This window comes from Tachyglossus aculeatus, chromosome 2, assembly GCF_015852505.1.
Source record: "Tachyglossus aculeatus isolate mTacAcu1 chromosome 2, mTacAcu1.pri, whole genome shotgun sequence".
In the NCBI taxonomy this organism is placed as follows: domain Eukaryota; kingdom Metazoa; phylum Chordata; class Mammalia; order Monotremata; family Tachyglossidae; genus Tachyglossus; species Tachyglossus aculeatus.
In genome coordinates this window covers 143748276-143768743 of record NC_052067.1, presented here as the reverse complement: position 1 = coordinate 143768743, position 20468 = coordinate 143748276, and the positions used below count along the sequence as shown (strand labels likewise).

Sequence of the window (20468 nt, the reverse complement as noted above, 5' to 3'; positions counted from 1 at the left end):
CCTTAAGCAGTTGGACACTTAGCCCAGCCCCACAGCATTTATTTATCAATTTATTCATCAATTGATTGTATTTATTGAGCGCTTATTGGGTATAGAGCACCATACTAAGCACTTGGGAAAGTACGGTATAACAGAGTTGGCATAGAGAAGCAGCGTGGCTCAGTGGAAAGAGCACGGGCTGTGAGTCAGAGGTCGTGGGTTCAATTCCTGGCTCCGCCAATTGTCAGCTGTGACTTTGGGCAAGTCACTTCACTTCTCTGGGCCTCAGTTACCTCATCTGTAAAATGGGGACTGTGAGCCCCCCGTGGGACAACCCGCTCACCTTGTAACCTCCCCAGCGCTTAGAACAGTGCTTTGCACATAGTAAGCGCTTAATAAATGCTATTATTATTATTATACTCCCTGCCCACAACGAGCTTCCAGTCTAAAGAGGGAAACAGATGTTAATATAAATAAATTACAGCTCTGTGTTTAATTGCTGGTGGGCTGAGGGACAGTGATTAAAGGGCACAAATATAAATGCAAAGGTGACAGATGGTAGTGGGAGAAGAGAAAATAATAATTGTGGTATTTAAGCACTTACTGTGTGCCAGGTACTGTACTAAGCACTGGGGTGAATACAAGCAAGTCAGATTGGACACAGTCCCTGTCCCACGTGGGGCTCACAGTCTTAACCCCCATTTTACAGATGAGGTAACTGAAGCCCAGAGAAGTGAAGTGACTTGCCCAAGGCCACACAGCAGACAGTGGCGGAGCTGGGATTAGAACCCATGACCTTCTGACCCCCAAGCCCGGGCTCTAGCCACAATGCCAAGAGGACTTAGTCGTTGAAGACCTCTTGGAGGAGATGCACATTTTTAAATAGGGCTGTTATTATAATTATTATTATGTTCTCAAGCTATTTCTGATTCATAGCAACTCCATGGATATACTTTCTCCAGAACGTCCTTTCCTCTGCCATAATCTGCAACCTCTCTAATGGTTCTTCCATTATCATTGTTACGGTCTCTATCCATCTAGCCACAGGTTTGTCTTTTCTTTGTCAGGACTTTTCTTAGCATTAGTGTCTTCCCAGATAATTAGTCATCCCGATGATGTGTCCAAAATCTGCTCATCTAAGTCGAGTCATTTGGGCTTCCAAAGACCAGTTTGGTTCCCCATTCCCCCTACCTGTGATGAATTTTAGCATATTTCTCCTCCGTAGACTGTAAACCCCTTGGGGGCGGGAATCAAGCCTACCGACTTGAAGCAGCGTGGCTCATTGGAAAGAGCACGGGCTTGGGAGTCAGAAGTCATGGGTTCAAATCCCAGCTCCCCCACATGTCTGCTGTGTGACCTTGGGCAAGTCACTTAACTTCTCTGAGCCTGTTACCTCAGCTGTAAAATGGGGATTAAGACTGTGAGCCCCAGATGGGACAACGTGATCACCTTGTATCCCCCCAGCACTTAGAGCAGTGCTTTGCACATAGTAAGCGCTTAACAAATGCCATCATTATTATTATTATTACCGACTCATTCTCTTGTGCTTGCCGCAGGGCGTAGTGCAGTTCCCTGCACACAGTAAACACTCAGTAAACATCACTAGAATTCTATTTGTTCTGATGATTTTGACACCTGTCTACATGACACCTGTCTACAGAGAAACAGCATGGCTCAGCGGAAAGAGCACGGGCTTTGGAGTCAGAGGTCATGGGTTCAAATTCCGGCTCCACCAATTGTCAGCTGTGTGACTTTGGGCGAGTCACTTCACTTCTCTGGGCTTCAGTTACCTCATCTATAAAATGGGGATTAAGATTGTGAACCCCACATGGGACAACCTGCTCAGCTTGTATCCCCCCAGCGCTTAGAATAGTGCTTTGCACATAGTAAGCACTTAACTAATACCATCATCATTATTAGTTTTATGTTTTGTTTTGTTGTCTGTCTCCCCCTTCAAGATTGTGAGCCCATTGTTGGGTAGGGACCATCTCTATATGTTGCCGACTTGTACTTCCCAAGTACTTAATACAATGCTCTGCGCACAGTACGTGCTCAATAAATACAAATGAATGAATCGTTGATTGATTATTTGGCAGACCTGGGATTTGCCTTCAGATCTCCTGACTCCCAAGGTCACTGCTCTGTCCATGAAGTTTTGGGTTTAATCCAAGTCCATTTATTTTAAGTGGTGAATTGACCAAATATGTGTTCATGGAACTTTCTCTAATTCCTCATCAGCCTTGTTAGGTAAACCGCTGATGCCTATTTGTTTTGTTTTGTTGTCTGTCTCCCCCCTTCTAGACTGTGAGCCCGTTGTTGGGTAGGGATTGTCTCCATCTGTTGCTGAATTGTACTTTCCAAGTGCTTAATATAGTGCTCTGCACACAGTAACCGCTCAATAAATACGATTGAATGAATGAATGATGAACCAAGAGGAATCACAAGCCACTGGCTGTAGAGTTGCATAATGGCTAGAGCTTGGGTCTGTGTGACTTTGGGTAAGTCACTTCACTTCTCTGAGCTTCAGTTCCACTATCTATTATTGGGAATCAGAGGTCATGGGTTCTAATTCTGGCTCCCCCACTGATCAGCTGTGTGACTCTGTGAGTAAATCACTTGACTTCTCTGAGCCTCAGTTATCTCAGCTGTAAAATGGGGATTAAGACTGTGGGCCCCACATGGGACAACCTGAATACCCCGTATGTACCCCAGCACTTAGAACAGTGCTCTGCACCTAGTAAGTGCTTAACAAATGCCATCATCATCCCACATGGGCCTCACAGTCTCAATCCCCATTTTACAGATGAGGTAACTGAGGCCCAGAGAATAATAAAGTAGGATTAAGACTGTGAGCCCTATGCGGGACAGGGACTGTGTCTACCTCAGTGCTTAGAACAGTGCCTGGCACATAGTAAGCACTTAAGAAATACCCCTATTTTTATTGTTATTATTATTGCTATTATTACTCTACAGTGTGAGCCCATCTTTAGAATCTCACCTGCCTGCAGGCCTCAGCTTTTCATATCTTCTTAAATCTAAATAGCACAACAGGGATTTAAATCGTGACCTTGAGAATTTAGGTCTGGACTTTTCTGATTCTGTCTGTCTGCTAGGGAGGTTGAAATCTTATCTGCCCTGGATTCAGATGCTCCACTCATATCTTTAATCCCCACGTGCTGGGTGTTCTCATGGCCTGTGCTTCCTTGTAAAACTTGGCAGGGGTATTTGGAGGGATAGGGTGAATTCATCCTCTTTCGGCCCCTCATGAGGCCTTTTCTTTTTGAATGTAACTGTAAAAGACAAAATCAGCACCTCTGTTTTCTTTCCCCTGTGCCTTCTCCCCTTCTTGGGTTTTTCTCAACTTCAGGTCCATTTTAATGGTTTCCGTTCAGAGCGGAACATGTCTATTTGGAACTTCCCATTTTTAAGAAACCCCCGTTCTGTTTCCTGTAGAGCAAGTGGTTTAGTTGGATCTGGTTGGGTCTGTAACAGAATAAACAAGACTCCCTTGCGAGGGGCGAGATTAGTAAAATCCCGGTTAGTGAGATGATAAATTGAGAAGCAGCATGTTCTAGTGGATAGAGCACGGGCCCGGGAGCCAAAGGGGCCTGAGTTCTAATCCCCACTCAGCCATTTGTCTGCTCTGTGACTTTGGGCTAGTCGTTGTACTATGCACTGGGGTAAATGCAAGGTAAATCAGGTGGGCACACCCCCCATCCCAAATGGGTCTCACAGTCTAAGTAGGAGGGAGAACAGTTATTTAATCTCCATTTTACTGATGAGTTGAGGAGCAGAGAAATGAAGTGACCTCACCAGGGTCATACAGCAGGCAAGTGGCATACGGGGGATTAGAACTCAGATCTTTTGACTCCAAGGCCTGTACTCTTTCCACTAGGCCATGCTGTTTTAACAAACCAACATCAGACAAGTCAGAGATGGCATGAATAGGCAAAGGGCAAAAGCGTCAGACTGTGAGTAATTTTGTTGCACTAATGAATTACGGTGTGTGTTGATGTGTGTGTTTCTGCCTTGCTTGCATTTTTCCTTGTTTAGTTCACCTTAGCCACCCCTGTGACATTATCTCCACAGATCTAATCTGCCCATGTGTGTGTGCTTGTGTGTGTGTATGTGTGTGTATAATAATAGTGACGGCATTTATTAAGCACTTACTATGTGCAAAGCACTGTTCTAAGCTCTGGGGAGGTTACAAGGTGATCAGGTTGTCCCTCATGGGGCTCACAGTCTTAATCCCCATTTTACAGATGAGGGAACTGAGGCACAGAGAAGTGAAGTGACTTACCCAAAGTCACACAGCTGACTGTTGGTGGAGCTGGGATTTGAACCCATGACCTCTGATTCCAAAGCCCATGCTCCTTCCACTGAGCCACGCTGCTTCTCGTATATGTGTGTGTACATATGTATATAATACATAGATTTAAATGATGTGGCTCAGTGGAAAAGAGCACGGGCTTGGGAATCAGAGGTCATGGGTTCAAATCCCAGCTCCACCCCTTGTCAGCTGTGTGACTTTAGGCATGTCACTTAACTCTTCTGTGCCTCAGTTACCTCATCTGTAAAATGGGGATTAAGATTGTGAGCCCCACATGGGACAGCCTGATCACCCTGTATCTTACCCAGTGCTTAGAACAGTGCTTTGCACATAGTAAGCGCTTAACAAGTACCAAAAGTATCATTATTATTATTATTATTATTATTATTATTATTATTATTATTATTAAGTGCTTACTATGTGCCAGGCACTTTACTAAGCACTAGGGTAGATACAAGTTGATTGGGTGGGACACGGCCCCTGTCATCATCAATCATCAGTCGTATTTATTGAGCACTTACTGTGTGCAGAGCACTGTACTAAGCGCTTGGGAAGTACAAATTGGCAACACATATAGACAGTCCCTACCCAACAGTGGGCTCACAGTCTAAAAGACTGTCCCACATGGGGCTCACAGTCTCAATTTGTCTCAGTCCCCATTTAACAGATGAGGTAACTGAGGTAAATGATTTGCCCTAGGTCACCCAGCAGGCAAGTGATAGAGCCAGGATTAGAACTAGGTCCTTAATAATAATAAAAATAATAGTAATAACTGTGGTATTTGTTAAGTGCTTACTCTGTGCCGAGCACTGTACTAAGTGCTGGGATGGATACAAGAAAATCAGGTGGGACACAGTCCCTGTCCCACATGGGGCTCACAATCTCAATCCCCATTTTGCAGATGAGATAACTGAGGCCCAGAGAACTGAAGTGACTTGCCCAAGGTCACACAGCAGACAAGGTCTGAGCTCCCCAAAGTCATTCCTTCCCCTTCTCCATCCCCCCTCGCTCTCAACCCTCTTTGGTACTCTCCCATCCTTCCCAGCAGTATCCTCAGGTGAGATCTCCTCCCTCCTCCCAAGTGCTTTTCCATCCACCTGTGCTTCAGACCCCATTCCCTCTCATTTTATGAAATCTCTCACCCCGTCCCTCCTCCCCTCCTTAATTTCCATCTTCAACCACTCACTCTCCACTGGTTCCTTCCCCTCTGCTTTCAAACATGCCTACGTCTCCCCCATCCTAAAAAAACCCTCTCTTGACCCCACCTCACCTTCTAGTTATCGCCCTATCTCCCTCCTACCATTCCTTTCCAAACTCCTTGAACTAGTTGTCTACACCCGCTGCCTCGAATTCCTCAACGCCAACTCTCTCCTTGAGACCCTCCAGTCTGGCTTCCATCCCCTACACTCCACCGAAACTGTCCTCTCAAAGTCACCAGTGACCTCCTTCTTGCCAAATCCAAGGGCTCCTACTCTATCCTAATCCTCCTCCACCTCTTGGCTGCCTTCGACACTGAATGAATACGATTGAATGAATGAATTAAGTGGAGGAGCAGGGATTAAAACCCATGAGAAGCAGCGTGGCTCAGTGGAAAGAGCCCAGGCTTTGGAGTCAGAGGTCATGGGTTCAAACCCTGGCTCCGCCGACTGCCAGCTGTGTGACTTTGGGCAAGTCACTTAACTTCTCTGTGCCTCAGTTACCTCATCTGGAAAATGGGGATTAAGACTGTGAGCCCCCTGAGGGACAACCTGATCACCTTGTAACCTTCCCAGCGCTTAGAACAGTGCTTTGCACATAGTAAGCGCTTAATAAATGCCATTATTATTATTATTATTATGACCTTCTGGTTCCCAGGCCCGTGCTCTATCCACTGTGCCGTGCTCTTTCCCTATGTATTATTTATATTGCTTATATAAGTACCGTAAGAATGGTGAAGCAGCGTGGCTCAGTGGAAACAGCCCGGGCTTTGGAGTCAGAGGTCATCGGTTCAAATCCCGGCTCCGCCACTTGTCAGCTGTGTGACTTTGGGCAAGTCACTTAACTTCTCTGTGCCTCAGTTCCCTCACCTGTAAAATGGGGATTATCATCAATCGTATTTATTGAGCGCTTACTGTGTGCAGAGCACTGTACTAAGCGCTTGGGAAGTACAACTTGACAACATACAGAAACAGTCCCTACCCAACAGTGGGCTCACAGTCTAAAATTAAGACTGTGAGCCCCACGTGGGACAATCTGATCATCTTGTAAACTCCCCAGCGCTTAGAACAGTGCTTTGCACATAGTAAGTGTTTAATAAATGCCATTATTATTATTATTATTATTATGTAATACTGACTTGAGTTTGTAATTTTAATTGGCACTCTGATATGTCTTGAGGTTTTATTTTTCTCTCTTTTCGTTTTCTTTGGCTTTTTGAATGCCATTGAAAGTAGATGGTAATTTTAAACATGGCCAATATGGGGGAGCTTCACCAGGATTTTTACAAACAGAATTAAGGTAGAAAAGCAGCGCTGCTCAGTGGTAAGAGCCTGGGCTTGGGAGTAAGAGGTCTTGGGTTCAAATTCCGGCTCCGCCACTTGTCTGCTTTGTGACTTTGGGCCAGTCACTTCACTTCTCTGGGCCTCAGTTCCTCATCTGTAAAATGGGGATTGAGACTGTGAGCCCCACGAGGGACAACCTGATCACCTGTATTTCCCTCGTCCAGCGCATAGAACAGTGCTTGGCACATAGTAACAAATGCCATCATTGGGCAATCGGGATTTTAAAAACTCCGTATCTGAATTATTTTGAGTTGCTTTTCAGAGGCTCAGTGTACTTGTTTTTTTTAACCAGCCTTTATATTCTCTTCCCATCTCAGAGCTAAGGCTGCAAAACCGTCCAGATATCTCAGCAAAATTGCCCCTGGGGGTAGAGAAACATTTGGTAAGGGGGCACGTGATAGGATGTGAAGGGCTGCCGAAAAGCTCCAGGAGTAGTCTTTGCAAGACCTGTTTTGCTTATATAATTTGAATTCAGGTTAGTTGGAGTGTGACCTGATAATGTCATAAGTTCAATGTGTTGCCAGATTAGAGATTTGAGGTGGCTCCTGTTTAAATATAGGAAAAATGCCCAGGAAGTCATTCTTCTTGCAAAAGGTGAAAACTATTGAAGTTGTGTGATTTTTTTTTTTTTGGTCTATTTTGCCACACTACTGTGTGAACACCCTTCCACAGTAAGCATACTATAATCATCAATATACATTGAGTGCTGAGTGCCCAGCACTGTACTAAGCACTTGGAAGAGTAGTGTCGTCTAGTGGGTAGAGCACAGGCCTGGGAGTTAGAAGGACCTGGGTTCTGCCCCTTGTCTGCTGTGTGACCCTTAAGCAAGTCAATTCACTTCTCTGGCCCTCAGTTACCTCATCTGTAAAATGGGGATTGAGACTGTGAGGCCCATGTGTGATGATGATGATGGCATTTGGTAAGTGCTTACTATGTGCCGAGCACTGTTCTAAGCACTGGGGTAGATACAGGGTAATCAGGTTGTCCCACGTGGGGCCCACAGTCTTAATCCCCATTTTACAGCTGAGGTAACTGAGGACAGAGAAGTCAAGTGACTTGCTCACAGAGTCACACAGCTGATCAGTGGCAGAGCCAGAATTAGAACCCACGACCTCTGACTCCCAATAATAATAATGGCATTTGTTAAGCGCTTACTATGTGCAAAGCACTGTTCTAAGTGCCAGGGAGGATACAAGGTGATCAGGTTGTCCCTTGTGGGGCTCACTGTTTAAATCCCCATCGTGCAGATGAGGGAACTGAGGCACACAGAAGTCAAGTGATTTGCCCAAAGTCACACAGCTGACAGGCAGCGGAGCCGGGATTAGAACCCATGACTTCTGACTCCCAACCCGGGCTCTTTCCACTATGCTATGCTGCTTTGACAGGGACTGTGTCCATCCTCATTAGCTTGTTCCTACTCCAGGGTTTAGAACAGTGTTTGATACAATAGTAAGCACTTTAAAATGCCATTATTATCATTGTCGTTATTATTATTGTGTCTTCATCTGGTTGAGCTGTTCCGTGAGGAGATGGGTCAGTCGGCGCCCCGCTTCCGTGGCTTTTTGCGCCTGAACCCCCCCGTGACCATTCCCGTTTGCTCTTCCAGGCTGCTCCGAGCAGAGAAGATGTTTGGTTTTCACAAGCCAAAGATGTACCGGAGTATAGAAGGCTGTTGCATCTGCAGAGCTAAGTCGTCTAGTTCCCGTTTCACCGACAGTAAACGCTACGAGAAGGATTTCCAGAGTTGCTTTGGGTAAGATCGGATGGAAATGGCGGGTTCCCTGTTGGTCTGGAAAGTGAATTTTGCCGGGGAGTGAAATGACATGAGACAAAACGCCCCGGGCGATTGGGTTTCTTTGACTGCCTGGTGGTTAGCTCACTCTCTTTTTGCTATTTGAGCTTGACTAGTTCCTTCTGATTCAACCAATCAAATGTATGTGTTAGATTGTCCTCTCCCAAGTGCTTAGCGCAGTGCTCTGCACACAGTCAGCGCTCAATAACTGACTATTAGAGAAGCAGCGTGGCTCAGTGGAAAGAGCATGGGCTTTGGAGTCAGAGGTCATGGGTTCAAATCCCGGCTCCGCCAATTGGACAACTCACTTAACCTCTCTGTGCCTCAGTTACCTCAACTGTACAATGGGGATTAAGACTGTGAGCCCCACCTGGGACAACCTGATCACCTTGTAACCTACCCAGCGCTTAGAACAGTGCTTTGCACATAATAAGCACTTAATAAATGCCATCATTATTATTAGTGTGCACTTATCATCATCGTCATCAGTCGTATTTATTGAGCGCTTACTGTGTGCAGAGCACTGTACTAAGCGCTTGGGAAGTACAAATTGGCAACATGTAGAGACAGTCCCTACCCAACAGTGGGCTCACAGTCTAAAAGGGGGAGACAAAACCAAACATAGTAACAAAATAAAATAAATAGAATAGATATGTACAAGTAAAATAAATAGAGTAATAAATATGTACAAACATATATACATATATACAGGTGCTGTGGGTAAGGGAAGGAGGTAAGATGGGGGGGATGGAGAGGGGGACGATGGGGAGAGCATGTGCAGAGCCCCTGCTAGGTGCCTGGGAGACTGCGTTATAACAGAATTCATTCATTCGTTCAGTTGTATTTACTGAGCACTAACTGTGTGCAGAGCACTGTACTAAGCTCTTGGGAAAGTACAATGCAACAATAAGACACATTCCCTTCCCACAGTGAGGTAAAAGTCTAGAGGTTTGGCAGATATGTCCTCAAAATTCAGACAGAAGTACCACCCCCCTCCCTCCTGTAATTGATATTTTCTTATTCATTCAGTCGTATTTATTGAGTGCTTACTGTGTGCAGAGCACTGTATTAAGCGCTTGATTCGTTAAGTGCTTATTATGTGGCAAGCACAGCACTGGGGTAGATACAAGCTACCTGATTAGCAGGCCCGATGATACAGTGATTTTTACTCCCCAAATGCTTAGTACAGTGCACTGCACACAGTAAGCGTTCAATAAATACGACTGAATGAATGCAGTCCTTGTCCCACATGGGGCTCACAGCCTAAATAGGAGCAACAGGGATTAAATCTCCATTTTGCAGTTGAGGAAACTGAAGTCCAGAGAAGTTGAAGGTACTTGCCCAAGGGCACCTGGCAGACAACTGGCACAGCAGGATTTGAACCCAGGTCCTCTGGATCCCAGGCCCGTGCTTTTATCCACTAAACCACACTGCTTTTAGTGGTAATAGTGTTTATTAAATGCTTACTGTGTGCGGACCACTGTTCCAAGCGCTGGGAAAGAGTACACAAGTGGGAATGAGGAGATGATTAGTTCATTCATTTATTCAGTCGTATTTATTGAGCGCTTAGTGTGTGCAGAGCACTGTACTAAGCGCTTGGGAAGTACAAATCGGCAACGTAGAGAGACGGCTCCTACCCAACAGCAGGCTCCCAGCCTAGAAGATCGAGCTGAAATAAAGAACTAAAAACACGGTTTCAAATGCCACCTTCAAATGCCAATAATTATTGTTGCTAACCACTTGGGGGTTTCCTGAAGACCGTAGGTTTTCACTATCCAAACGCAGTAGAGAATTAGGTAATTTCAGGTTGATTTGTTCCACAGAAACAGTCCATCTAATAGTAGTAATAGCATCTCTCCTCCCCATTCCCCCCCACCCTACCCCCTTCCCCTCCCCACAGCACTTGTATATATTTGTACAGATTTATTACTCTATTTATTTTACTTGTGCATATTCACTACTCTGTTTTGTTAGTGATGTGCATATAGCTGTAATTCTATTTATTGTGACGGTTTTGACACCTGTCTGTGTGTTTTGTTTTGTTGTCTGTCTCTCCCTTCTAGCCTGTGAGCCTGTTGCTGCCGACTTGTACTTCCAAAGCGCTTAGTCCAGTGCTCTGCACACAGTAAGCGCTCAATAAATATGATTGAGTGAATAATAATAATAGTGATGGCATTTATTAAGCGCTTACTTTGTGCAAAGCACTGTTCTAAGCACTGGGGAGGTTACAAGGTGATCAGGTTGTCCCACATGGGGCTCACAGTCTTAATCCCCATTTTCCAGATGAGGTAACTGAGGCCCAGAGAAGTGAAGTGACTTGCCCAAAGTCACACACCTGACAATTGGTGGAGTCGGGATTTGAACCCATGACCTCTGACTCCAAAGCCTGGGCTCTTGCCACTGAGCCACGCTGCTTCTCTATGAATTGAATGAATTAAGCGCTTATTGTCTGTAGAGCAGTGAGCTAGCGCTGGGAAAGAATGCACAGGTGAGATTTAGATGAGTTTCTCATGGGTAGGTCTATCAATCAATCAATCAGTCAGTCGTATTTATTGAGCGCTTACTGTGTGCAGAGCACTGTACTAAGCGCTTGGGAAGTACACGTTGGCTGCATATAGAGACAGTCCCTACCCAACAGTGGGCTCACAGTCTAAAAGGGGGAGACAGAGAACAAAACCAAGCATACTAACAAAATAAAATAAATAGAATAGATATGTACAAGTAAAATAAATAGAGTAATAAATATGTACAAACATATATACATATATACAGGTGCTGTGGGGAAGGGAAGGAGGTAAGATGGGGGGCATGGAGAGGGGGACGAGGGGGAGAGGAAGGAAGGGGCTCAGTCTGGGAAGGCCTCCTGGAGGAGGTGAGCTCTCAGTAGGGCCTTGAAGGGAGGAAGAGAGCTAGTTTGGCAGATGGGCAGAGGGAGGGCATTCCAGGCTCAGGGGATGACGTGGGCTGGGGGTCGATGGCGGGACAGGCGAGAGTGAGGCCCGGTGAGGAGATTAGCGGCAGAGGAGCGGAGGGTGCGGGCTGGGCTGGAGAAGGAGAGAGGGGAGGTAGGAGGGGGCGAGGGGATGGACAGCCTGGAAGCCCAGGGTGAGGAGTTTCTGCCTGATGCGCAGATTGATTGGTAGCCACTGGAGACTTTTGAGAAGGGGAGTAATGTTCCCAGAGCGTTTCTGGACAAAGACAATCCGGGCAGCAGCATGAAGTATGGATTGAAGTGGGGAGAGACACGAGGATGGGAGATCAGAGAGAAGGCTGATGCAGTAGTCCAGACGGGATAGGATGAGAGCTTGAACGAGCAGGGTAGCGGTATGGATGGAGAGGAAAGGGCGGATCTTGGCAGTGTTGCGGAGCTGAGACCGGCAGGTTTTGGTGACGGCTTGGATGTGAGGGGTGAAGGAGAGAGCGGAGTCGAGGATGACACCAAGGTTGCAGGCTTGTGCGACGGGAAGGATGGTAGTGCCGTCAACAGAGATGGGAAAGTCAGGGAGAGGACAAGGTTTGGGAGGGAAGACAAGGAGCTCAGTCTTCGACATGTTGAGCTTTAGGTGGCGGGCGGACATCCAGATGGAGATGTCCTGAAGGCAGGAGGAGATGCGAGCCTGGAGGGAGGGGGAGAGAGCAGGGGCAGAGATGGAGATCTGGGTGTCATCAGCGTAGAGATGATAGTTGAAGCCGTGGGAGCGAATGAGGTCACCAAGGGAGTGAGTGTAGATTGAGAACAGAAGGGGACCAAGCACTGAACCTTGGGGAACCCCCACAGTAAGAGGATGGGAGGGGGATAATCAGGTCCGACATGGGGCTCACAGTCTAAGTAGGAGGGAGAACAGAGGTTGGATCCCCAATTTACAGACGAGGTAACCTGAGGCCTAGAGAAGTGAAGTGACGTGCCCCAGGTCACACAGCAGACAAGTGGCCGAGCCGGTATTAGAACCCAGGTCCTTCTGACTCCCGGGCCTGGGCTCTTCCCACTAGGTCACATTGCTTCTCATGTAGCGTGACTCATTGGGAAGAGCCCGGGCTGTGGAGTCATTCATTCATTCAATTGTATTTATTGAGCACTTACTGTGTGCAGAGCACTGTACTAAGCGCTTGGGAAGTACAAGTTGGCAACATATAGAGACGGTCCCTACCCAACAGCGGGCTCACAGTCTAGAAGGGGGAGGCAGACAACAAAACAAAACATATTAACAAAATAAAATAAATAGAATAAATATGTGCAAATTAAATAAATAAATAAATAAATAAATAAATAGAATAATAAATACGTACAAACATATATACATAGATACAGGTGCTGTGGGGAGGGGAAGGAGGTAAGGCGGGGGGGATGGGGAGGAGGGGGAGAGGAAGGAGGGGGCTCAGTCTGATCGGGGGGCTTGCATGTGTTCAAATCCCGGCTCCGCCACTTGTCAGCTGTGTGACTTTGGGCAAGTCACTTAACTTCTCTGGGTCTCAGTTCCCTCACCCGTAAAATGGGGATTAAGACTGTGAGCCCCACGTGGGACAACCTGATCACCTTGTGTCCTCCACAGAGTTTAGAGCAGTGCTTCACACATAATAAGAGCTTAACAAATGCCATCATTATTATTATTATTCAAATCACAATTATTGAGCCCTTACTGTGTGCAGGGCACTGGACTAAGTGCTTGGAAAGTACACAGCGTGGCTCAGTGGAAAGAGCATGGCTTGGGAGTCAGAGGTCATGGGTTCTACTCCCAGCTCCGCCATTTGTCAGCTGTGTGACCTTGGGGAAGCCACTTCACTTCTCTGTGCCTCAGTTCCCTCATCTGTAAAATGGGGATTAACACTGTGAGCCCCCCGTGGAACAGCCTGATCACCTTGTAACCTCCCCAGCGCTTAGAACAGTGCTTTGCACATAGTAAGTACTAATAAATGCCATCATTATATAGGGTGAGAGTTTCTACCAATACCATAGCACAAGGACATTGAATTTGATTCCCCCCGCTTTCTATAATCAGTTGCCTGGTGGCAGTAGAAGAAAAACCACGTAAAACTGGGTTTGATGAGGTGTTTCAGCCCTTAAATCCCTTTTTTTACCACCATTAAAGGTCAGATGTCATTGACTTTCATTCATTCATTGATTCAATCGTATTTGAGTACGTTGTGTTCAGAGCACTGTACTAAGCGCTTGGAAAGTACAGTTCGGCAACAGAGACAGACAATCCCTACCCAGTAGGCTCACAGTCTAGAAGCGGGGAGACAGACAACAAAACAAAATAAGTGGACAGGCATCAATTGCATCAGTGTAAATAAATAGAATTATAAATATATACACATCATTAATAAAGTAAATAGAATAATAAGTATGTACATATATACACAAGTGCTGTTGGGCGGGGAGGGGGTAGAGCAGAGGGAGTAGGGATGATGGGGAGGGAAGGAGGAGCTGAGGAAAAGGGGGGCTCAGTCTGGGAAGGCCTCCTGGAGGAGGTGAGCTTTTGGCATAGTGGATAAGACCTGGGAGTCTGAAGGACCTGGGTTCTAATTCCGGCTCCATCCTTTGTCAGCTGTGTGATCTTGGGTAAGTCACTTCACTTCTCTGGGCCTCAGTTCCCTCATCTGTAAAATGGGGATTAAGACAGTGAGCCCCATGTGGGACAGGGGCTGTGTCCAACGCTATTAGCCTGTGTCTACCCTAATGCTTAGTACAGTGTCTAGCACACATAGTAAGTGCTTAACAAATACCATAAAAAAATCCAACAAAACTCTGCCTCCTTCTCTGTGTTCTGCCCCCAATTAAATCCCAGCAGTTCTACATGGCTCATTAGCACTGTGGCTTTTTTGTTTTGTTTTTCAAAATATTTGTGAAGGGCTTTACTATGTGCCAGGCACTGTACGAAGCACTACAAGGTAATTAGATTGGACCCAATCCCTGTCCCATATAGGGCTCAGTCCTATTCCCCATTTTCCAGATGAGTTAACTGAGGCCCAGAGAAGTGAAGTGACTTGTCCAGGGTTACAAAGCAAGCAGGTGGCAGAACCCCAGTCCTCTGGCTCCCAGGCTCTTGCTCTTTCTGCTAGATCACACTGCTTTTAATCAGTCAATCAATCAATCGTATTTATTGAGCACTTACTGTGTGCAGAGCACTGTAGTAAGCGCTTGGGAAGTACAAGTTGGCAACATATAGAGACAGTCCCTACCCAACAGTGGGCTCACAGTCTAAAAGACTGTGGTAGTGGTAATAGTATTTATTAATCGCTGACTGTATGCAAAATGCTATAGTAAGCACCGGGGAAGAGCGCACAGGTGAGAATCAGCCGTGGTCCCGTCAGTTGTGGGAACTTGCGATTCTCAAACCGCCCTGTGAGGTAGAACCCTCCAGCTTGAAACACTCCTTCCTTCCTTCAGTCGGTCGTATTTACTGGGCGCCTGCTGTGCGCAGAGCACTGTACAAAGCGCTTGGGAGAGGACAGTAGAATGCCAAACAGACCACAAGAGCCCTTTCTGGTTCCTAAGCCAGACTAGTGGCTGCCTCTTAGGCACAATTTCATTCCTTGTTAAAGTGTTTTTTTGGCCCAGGCCGAAAGTGATTTTTGCATTTCTTTTGGGGATTTGCTGTTGGGCTGAAGCATCGCCTCGGACTTCTTCAGTTCATTGAAACAAATCACGCTGTGCACGGCGACGGAGCCCTTCTGGACAAGGCTAGAAAGAAGCCCCTCACCCTGGAGATTATTTTCCCACTGTTGGGTAGGGACTGTCTCTATATGTTGCCAACTTGTACTTCCCAAGCGCTTAGTACAGTGCTCTACACACAGTAAGCGCTCAAAATACGATTGATTGATTTTCATTTTCACACCTACTGGGTCGTTTTTCACCATTCTGTGTCTTTCACCCACAACCTGTCTTTATATCTGTCTTCCTGTTTGTCATTTGTTGGTCTATAGTCCGGGCTTTGAAACCTTGTTGACCACGACACAATTTGTGTTTCTGTCCTGAAGTGGACATTACTGCCTTCTCCATGGGAGAGTGGCTTAGTGGATAGCGGGCCTGGTAGTCTGAAGGACTTGGGTTTTAATTCCACCTCTGCCACTTGTCTGCTGTATGACCATGGGCAAGTTACTTCTCTGGGCCTCTGTTACCTCATCTGTAAAATGGGGATGAAGACAAGAGAGCCCCATGTGGAACAGGACTGTTTCCAACCTGATTAGCTTATATCTATCCCTGCGCTTTAGTACAGCACCTGGGACATAGTAAGCGCTCAACAGATAGCATTAAAAAATACAGTTTTAAGTAGAGCTCATCTCATTGATTTATTTGGGGTATATTGACCAATTGTAGTGACAGATTTTTTTTTTTTGCCTGATCGTCCTTGAAAGGTATTTTTTTGCCTTGTAGTTTTAAAATTTCAATTTCCTATTACATCTGCTAAATTGTTGCCAGAAGATGTGATTAGGTCAAGGGGTTCGTCGGATTTTAAATAAAGAAAAATCAATTCCGTTCTTGAAATAAAATCCACCCAATCCTAAAGGGCAGAATCTGATGGGGCAGGAGAGTTTGAAAGTTGCATTGTCAAGGGATGGGGCTTGTTCTGTAAGAAATGTGTTTGTGCATGAATTCTTTGGGTTAAAGGAAGCTTAATGAGGATTTTTCTCTTGTCAGGTTGCATGAGACTCGAGCAGGAGACATCTGTAACGCATGTGTGCTTCTGGTGAAAAGATGGAAAAAGCTGCCAGCGGGATCAAAAAAAAACTGGAATCATGTTAGTGACCGGCTCCTTCTCCCTATTGTACTTTTTATGCCTTGCGAAGAGCGGTGCTTCCTTTTTTCTCCTCAGCAGGAAGGTCGCTTCTAAAACTTCATCGAGAATATTCATTTTGGTTTTTTGCCAAACGCTCCATTCTCCCCAACCCGAGAAGCAGCGTGGCCCAGTGGTTAGAGCGTGGACCCGGGAGTCGGAAGGACCAGGGTTCTAATTCTGGCTCCGCCACTTGTCTATTATGTGGCTTTGGGCAAGTCATTTCACCTCTCCGGGCTTCGGTTCCCTCATCTGTAAAATGGGGATGAATACCGTGAGCCCCCTGTGGGACATGGACTGTGTCAGGCCTGATTAGCTTGTATAATAATGATAATAATGATGGCATTTATTAAGTGCTTACTATGTGCCAAGCACTGTTCTAAGCGCTGGGGAGGTTATAGGTGATCAGGTTGTCCCCCAGGGGGCTCATGGACTTAATCCCCATTTTACAGATGAGGTAACTGAGGCACAGAGAAGTGAAGTGACTTGCCCAAAGTCACACAGCTGACAATTGGTGGAGCCGGGATTAGAACCCATGACCTCCCAATCCCTTGCTCTTTCCACTGAGCCACGCTGCTTCCCTGTATCTTCTCCAGCTCTTAGTAGAGAGGTACGTAGTAAACGCTTAAAAAATATCATTTTAGAAAGCAAAAAACCCTCACTTTTATCAGCATATTAAGTAAGGGAGAGGGAGGCAAGGGTCTGCTTTTTGCTTTTATGCAATGGTCAGACCTCTATCTGTTGCCACAATGGCATTGAAGAGATTTAAGAGGTCCCGAATGGCTGCTGACTTAGAATTTCAAATTTCCTCTTAATTTAAAAACCCTCAGAGCAGGGCAACAAGCAAACCTTTTCATAAAAGGTGTCTCCCTGCTTTCAACCTTGGGCTGGCTTGTTAAAGTCTTGATGGTCACATCAGGCCATCTTGGTGGGGCTGGGCCCACGGTTCATTCATTCAGTCATATTTATTGAGCGCTAACTGTGCTGTACTAAACGGTGTGGTGTTTGCTCAGCATCTTAGAGAGCTTGGTGTAGTCGTTATTGGTGTTCAGGTGGTGAACAGAGCCAAGGAATGGGTTCTTTTGGCCGTTCTGGGGGTGACGTTGAACAATGTAGTGGATATTTCATCATCATAAATAATCATTGTGGTGTTTGTTAAGCGCTTATGTGCCAAACACTTGTTCGTTCATTCAGTCATATTCATTGAACTCTTACTGTGTGCCGAGTACTGTAATATTCATTCATTCATTCATTCAACCGTATTCACTGAACTCTTACTGTGTGCAGAGCACTGTAATATTCATTCATTCATTCAATCGTATTTATTGAGCACTTACTGTGTGCAGAGCACTGGACTAAGCGCTTGGAAAGTACAGTTCGGCAACATATAGAGACGGTCCCTACCCAACAACGGGCTCACAGTCTAGAAGGGGAGACAGACAACAGAACAAAATAAGTAGACAGGCATTAATGCATCAATAGAAATAAATAGAATTATAGATATATACATAGTATTAATAAAATCAGTAGAATAATCAATATGTACATATATACACAAGTGCTGTGGGGAGGGGGGTAGAGCTGAAGGAAGGAGACGGGGCAATGGGGGAGAATGTGTCTGTTATTGCTATATTGTAAGTGCTTCGAAAGTACAATTTTTATCTCCTTCCTTATTTCTGCAACACGTCTGCAGTTCCCCCAAGTCTCTGTCCCCTTCAATGTGGCCCCAGTGGATATTACTACTACTACTACTGCATACTAATACTATTACTGAAGCGCTTACTGAACTCCTGCGACCCACTCTCTTTATTTCATTCTTGGCTAACTTCCCCCTCCCTACTTTCTGATGACTGATAAAATTCAGTACCGCCCAAGAAAAGAAGAAAAAAGCTTTGGTGAAGAGAGTAGGAAAAAAATATATATATCACCATTTTCCCAAGCAAAACTTCCTGCCTGGGAGTGGAAAAAGGGAATTGATTTTTTTTTTTAAAAAAGCCTGGAATCAGGAGAAGCCTAAGTGCTGGGGTACATAGAAGGTCATCAGGTTGGATACCATCCCTGTCCCACATGGGGTTCACAGTCTTAATCCCCCCATTTTACAGATGTTACAGATGAGGGAACGGAGGCACAAAGAAGTGAAGGGACTTGCGCAAGGTCACACAGCAGAAAAGTGGCAGGGCCGGGATTAGAACCCAGGTCCTCTCACTCCCGGGCCCGTGCTCTATCCACTAGGACACGCTGCTTCTCTGTGGCTGGCAGTTTGACAGTTGCTTTTTTTTTATTTTGTTTTTTATGGTCTTTCATTCATTCAGTCGTATTTATCGAGCACTTACTGTGTGCAGAGCACTGTACTAAGCACTTGGGGTAGTACAACAATAAGCAGTGACATTCCCTGCCCTTAATGAGCTTACAGTCTAGAGAGGGGGAGACAGACATCAACACAAAGAAATAAATTTGCAGATGTGGACTTAAGAGCTGTGGAGCTGGGAGGGGGGAAGAGCAAAGGGAGCAAGTCAGAGGCAACGCAGAGGGGAGTGGGAGATGAGGAAAAGTGGGGCTTAGTCTGGGAAGGCCTCTTGGAGGAGATGGGCCTTCAGTAAGGTTTTGAAGGTGGGGAGGTAATTTTCTGTAGGATTAGAGGAGGGAGGGCATTCCAGGCGAGAGGCAGGATGTGAGCCGGGGTCGGTGGTGAGACAGGTGAGACTGAGGCTCAGTGAGAAGGTTAGCAGAGGCAGAGGAGCGGAGGGTGCGGGCTGGGCTGGAGAAAGAGAGAAGCAAGGAGAGGTAGAATCAATCAAGCAATCAATCAATCGTATTTATTGAGCGCTTACTATGTGCAGAGCACTGTACTAAGCGCTTGGGAAGTACAAATTGGCAACACATAGAGACAGTCCCTACCCAACAGTGGGCTCACAGTCTAAAAGGGGGAGACAGAGAACAGAACCAAACATACCAACAAAATAAAATAAATAGGATAGAAATGTACAAGTAAAATAAATAAATAAATAGATAGATAGAGTAATAAATATGTACAACCATATATACATATATACAGGTAGAAGGGGGCGAGGGGATGGACAGCCTTAAAGCCAATGGTGAGGAGTTTTTGTTGGATATGGAGGTGGATAGGCCATCACTGGAGGTTTTTGAGGAGGGGGATGACGGGTCCTGAATGTTTTGGAAGAAAAATGATCCAGGCGGCAGAATGAAGTATGGACTGGAGTGGAGAGAGGCAGCAGGCAGAGAGGTCCGCATGGCGGCCGAGGGGGTAATCCAGGTGGGATAGGATGAGGGATTGTATTGACATGGTAGCAGTTTGGATGGAGAGAAAAGGGTGGACTTTAGCAGTGTTGTGAAGGTGGGACCGAAAAGATTTGGTGACAGATTGAATATGTGTGTTGAATGACAGAGAGGAGTGAAGCATAATGCCCAGGTTACAGGCTTGTTCATTTATTCATTCATTGTTGTGTTTATTGAGCGCTTACTGATATGCAGAGCACTGTACTAAGCGCTTGGGAAGTACAAGTCAGCAGCTAGTCTTGTTCATTTATTCGTTCATTGTATTTATTGAGCGCTTACTGTGTGCAGAGCACTGTACTAAGCGCTTGGGAAGTACAAGTCAGCAGCATATAGAGACGGTCCCTACCCAACAACGGGCTCACAGTCTAGAAGGGGGAGATAGACAACAAAACTTGTAGACAGGTGTCAAAACCATCAGAATAAATAGAATTGTAGCTATATGCACATCATTAATAAAATAGAGTAGTAAATATGTACAAATAAATACAAGTGCTGTAGGGTGGGGAGTGTGATGGAGAGGGGAGGAGGAGAGGAAAAAGGGGGGCTCAGTCTGGGAAGGCCTCCTGAAGGAAGTGAGCTCTCAGGAGGGCTTTGAAGGGAGGAAGAGAGCTAGCTTGGCGGATGTGAGGAAAGAGGGCATTCCAGGCCAGGGGACGGACGTGGGCCAGAGGTCGACGGCGGGACGGGTGAGAATGAGGCCCAGTGAGGAGGTTAGCGGCGGCAGAGGAGCGGAGGGTGCGGGCTGGGCTGGA

The 20468-nt window shown here is 46.0% G+C and overlaps 1 protein-coding gene across 2 annotated transcripts in view; it reads left to right on the top strand.

Moving 5' to 3' along the window:
• SINHCAF (SIN3-HDAC complex associated factor) overlaps positions 1-20468 on the top strand; it is a 64204-nt gene that overhangs the window by 36294 nt on the left and 7442 nt on the right. Inside the window, exons 2-4 of one of the 2 annotated variants that reach the window (XM_038740119.1) lie at positions 3875-3950; positions 8456-8602; positions 16281-16380. In XM_038740119.1, coding sequence (XP_038596047.1) covers positions 8475-8602; positions 16281-16380 — 228 coding nt within the window. In that variant the 5' untranslated portion in view covers positions 3875-3950; positions 8456-8474. The remainder of the gene's footprint in view (positions 1-3874; positions 3951-8455; positions 8603-16280; positions 16381-20468) is intronic. The other variant, XM_038740128.1, reaches the window with a different exon arrangement.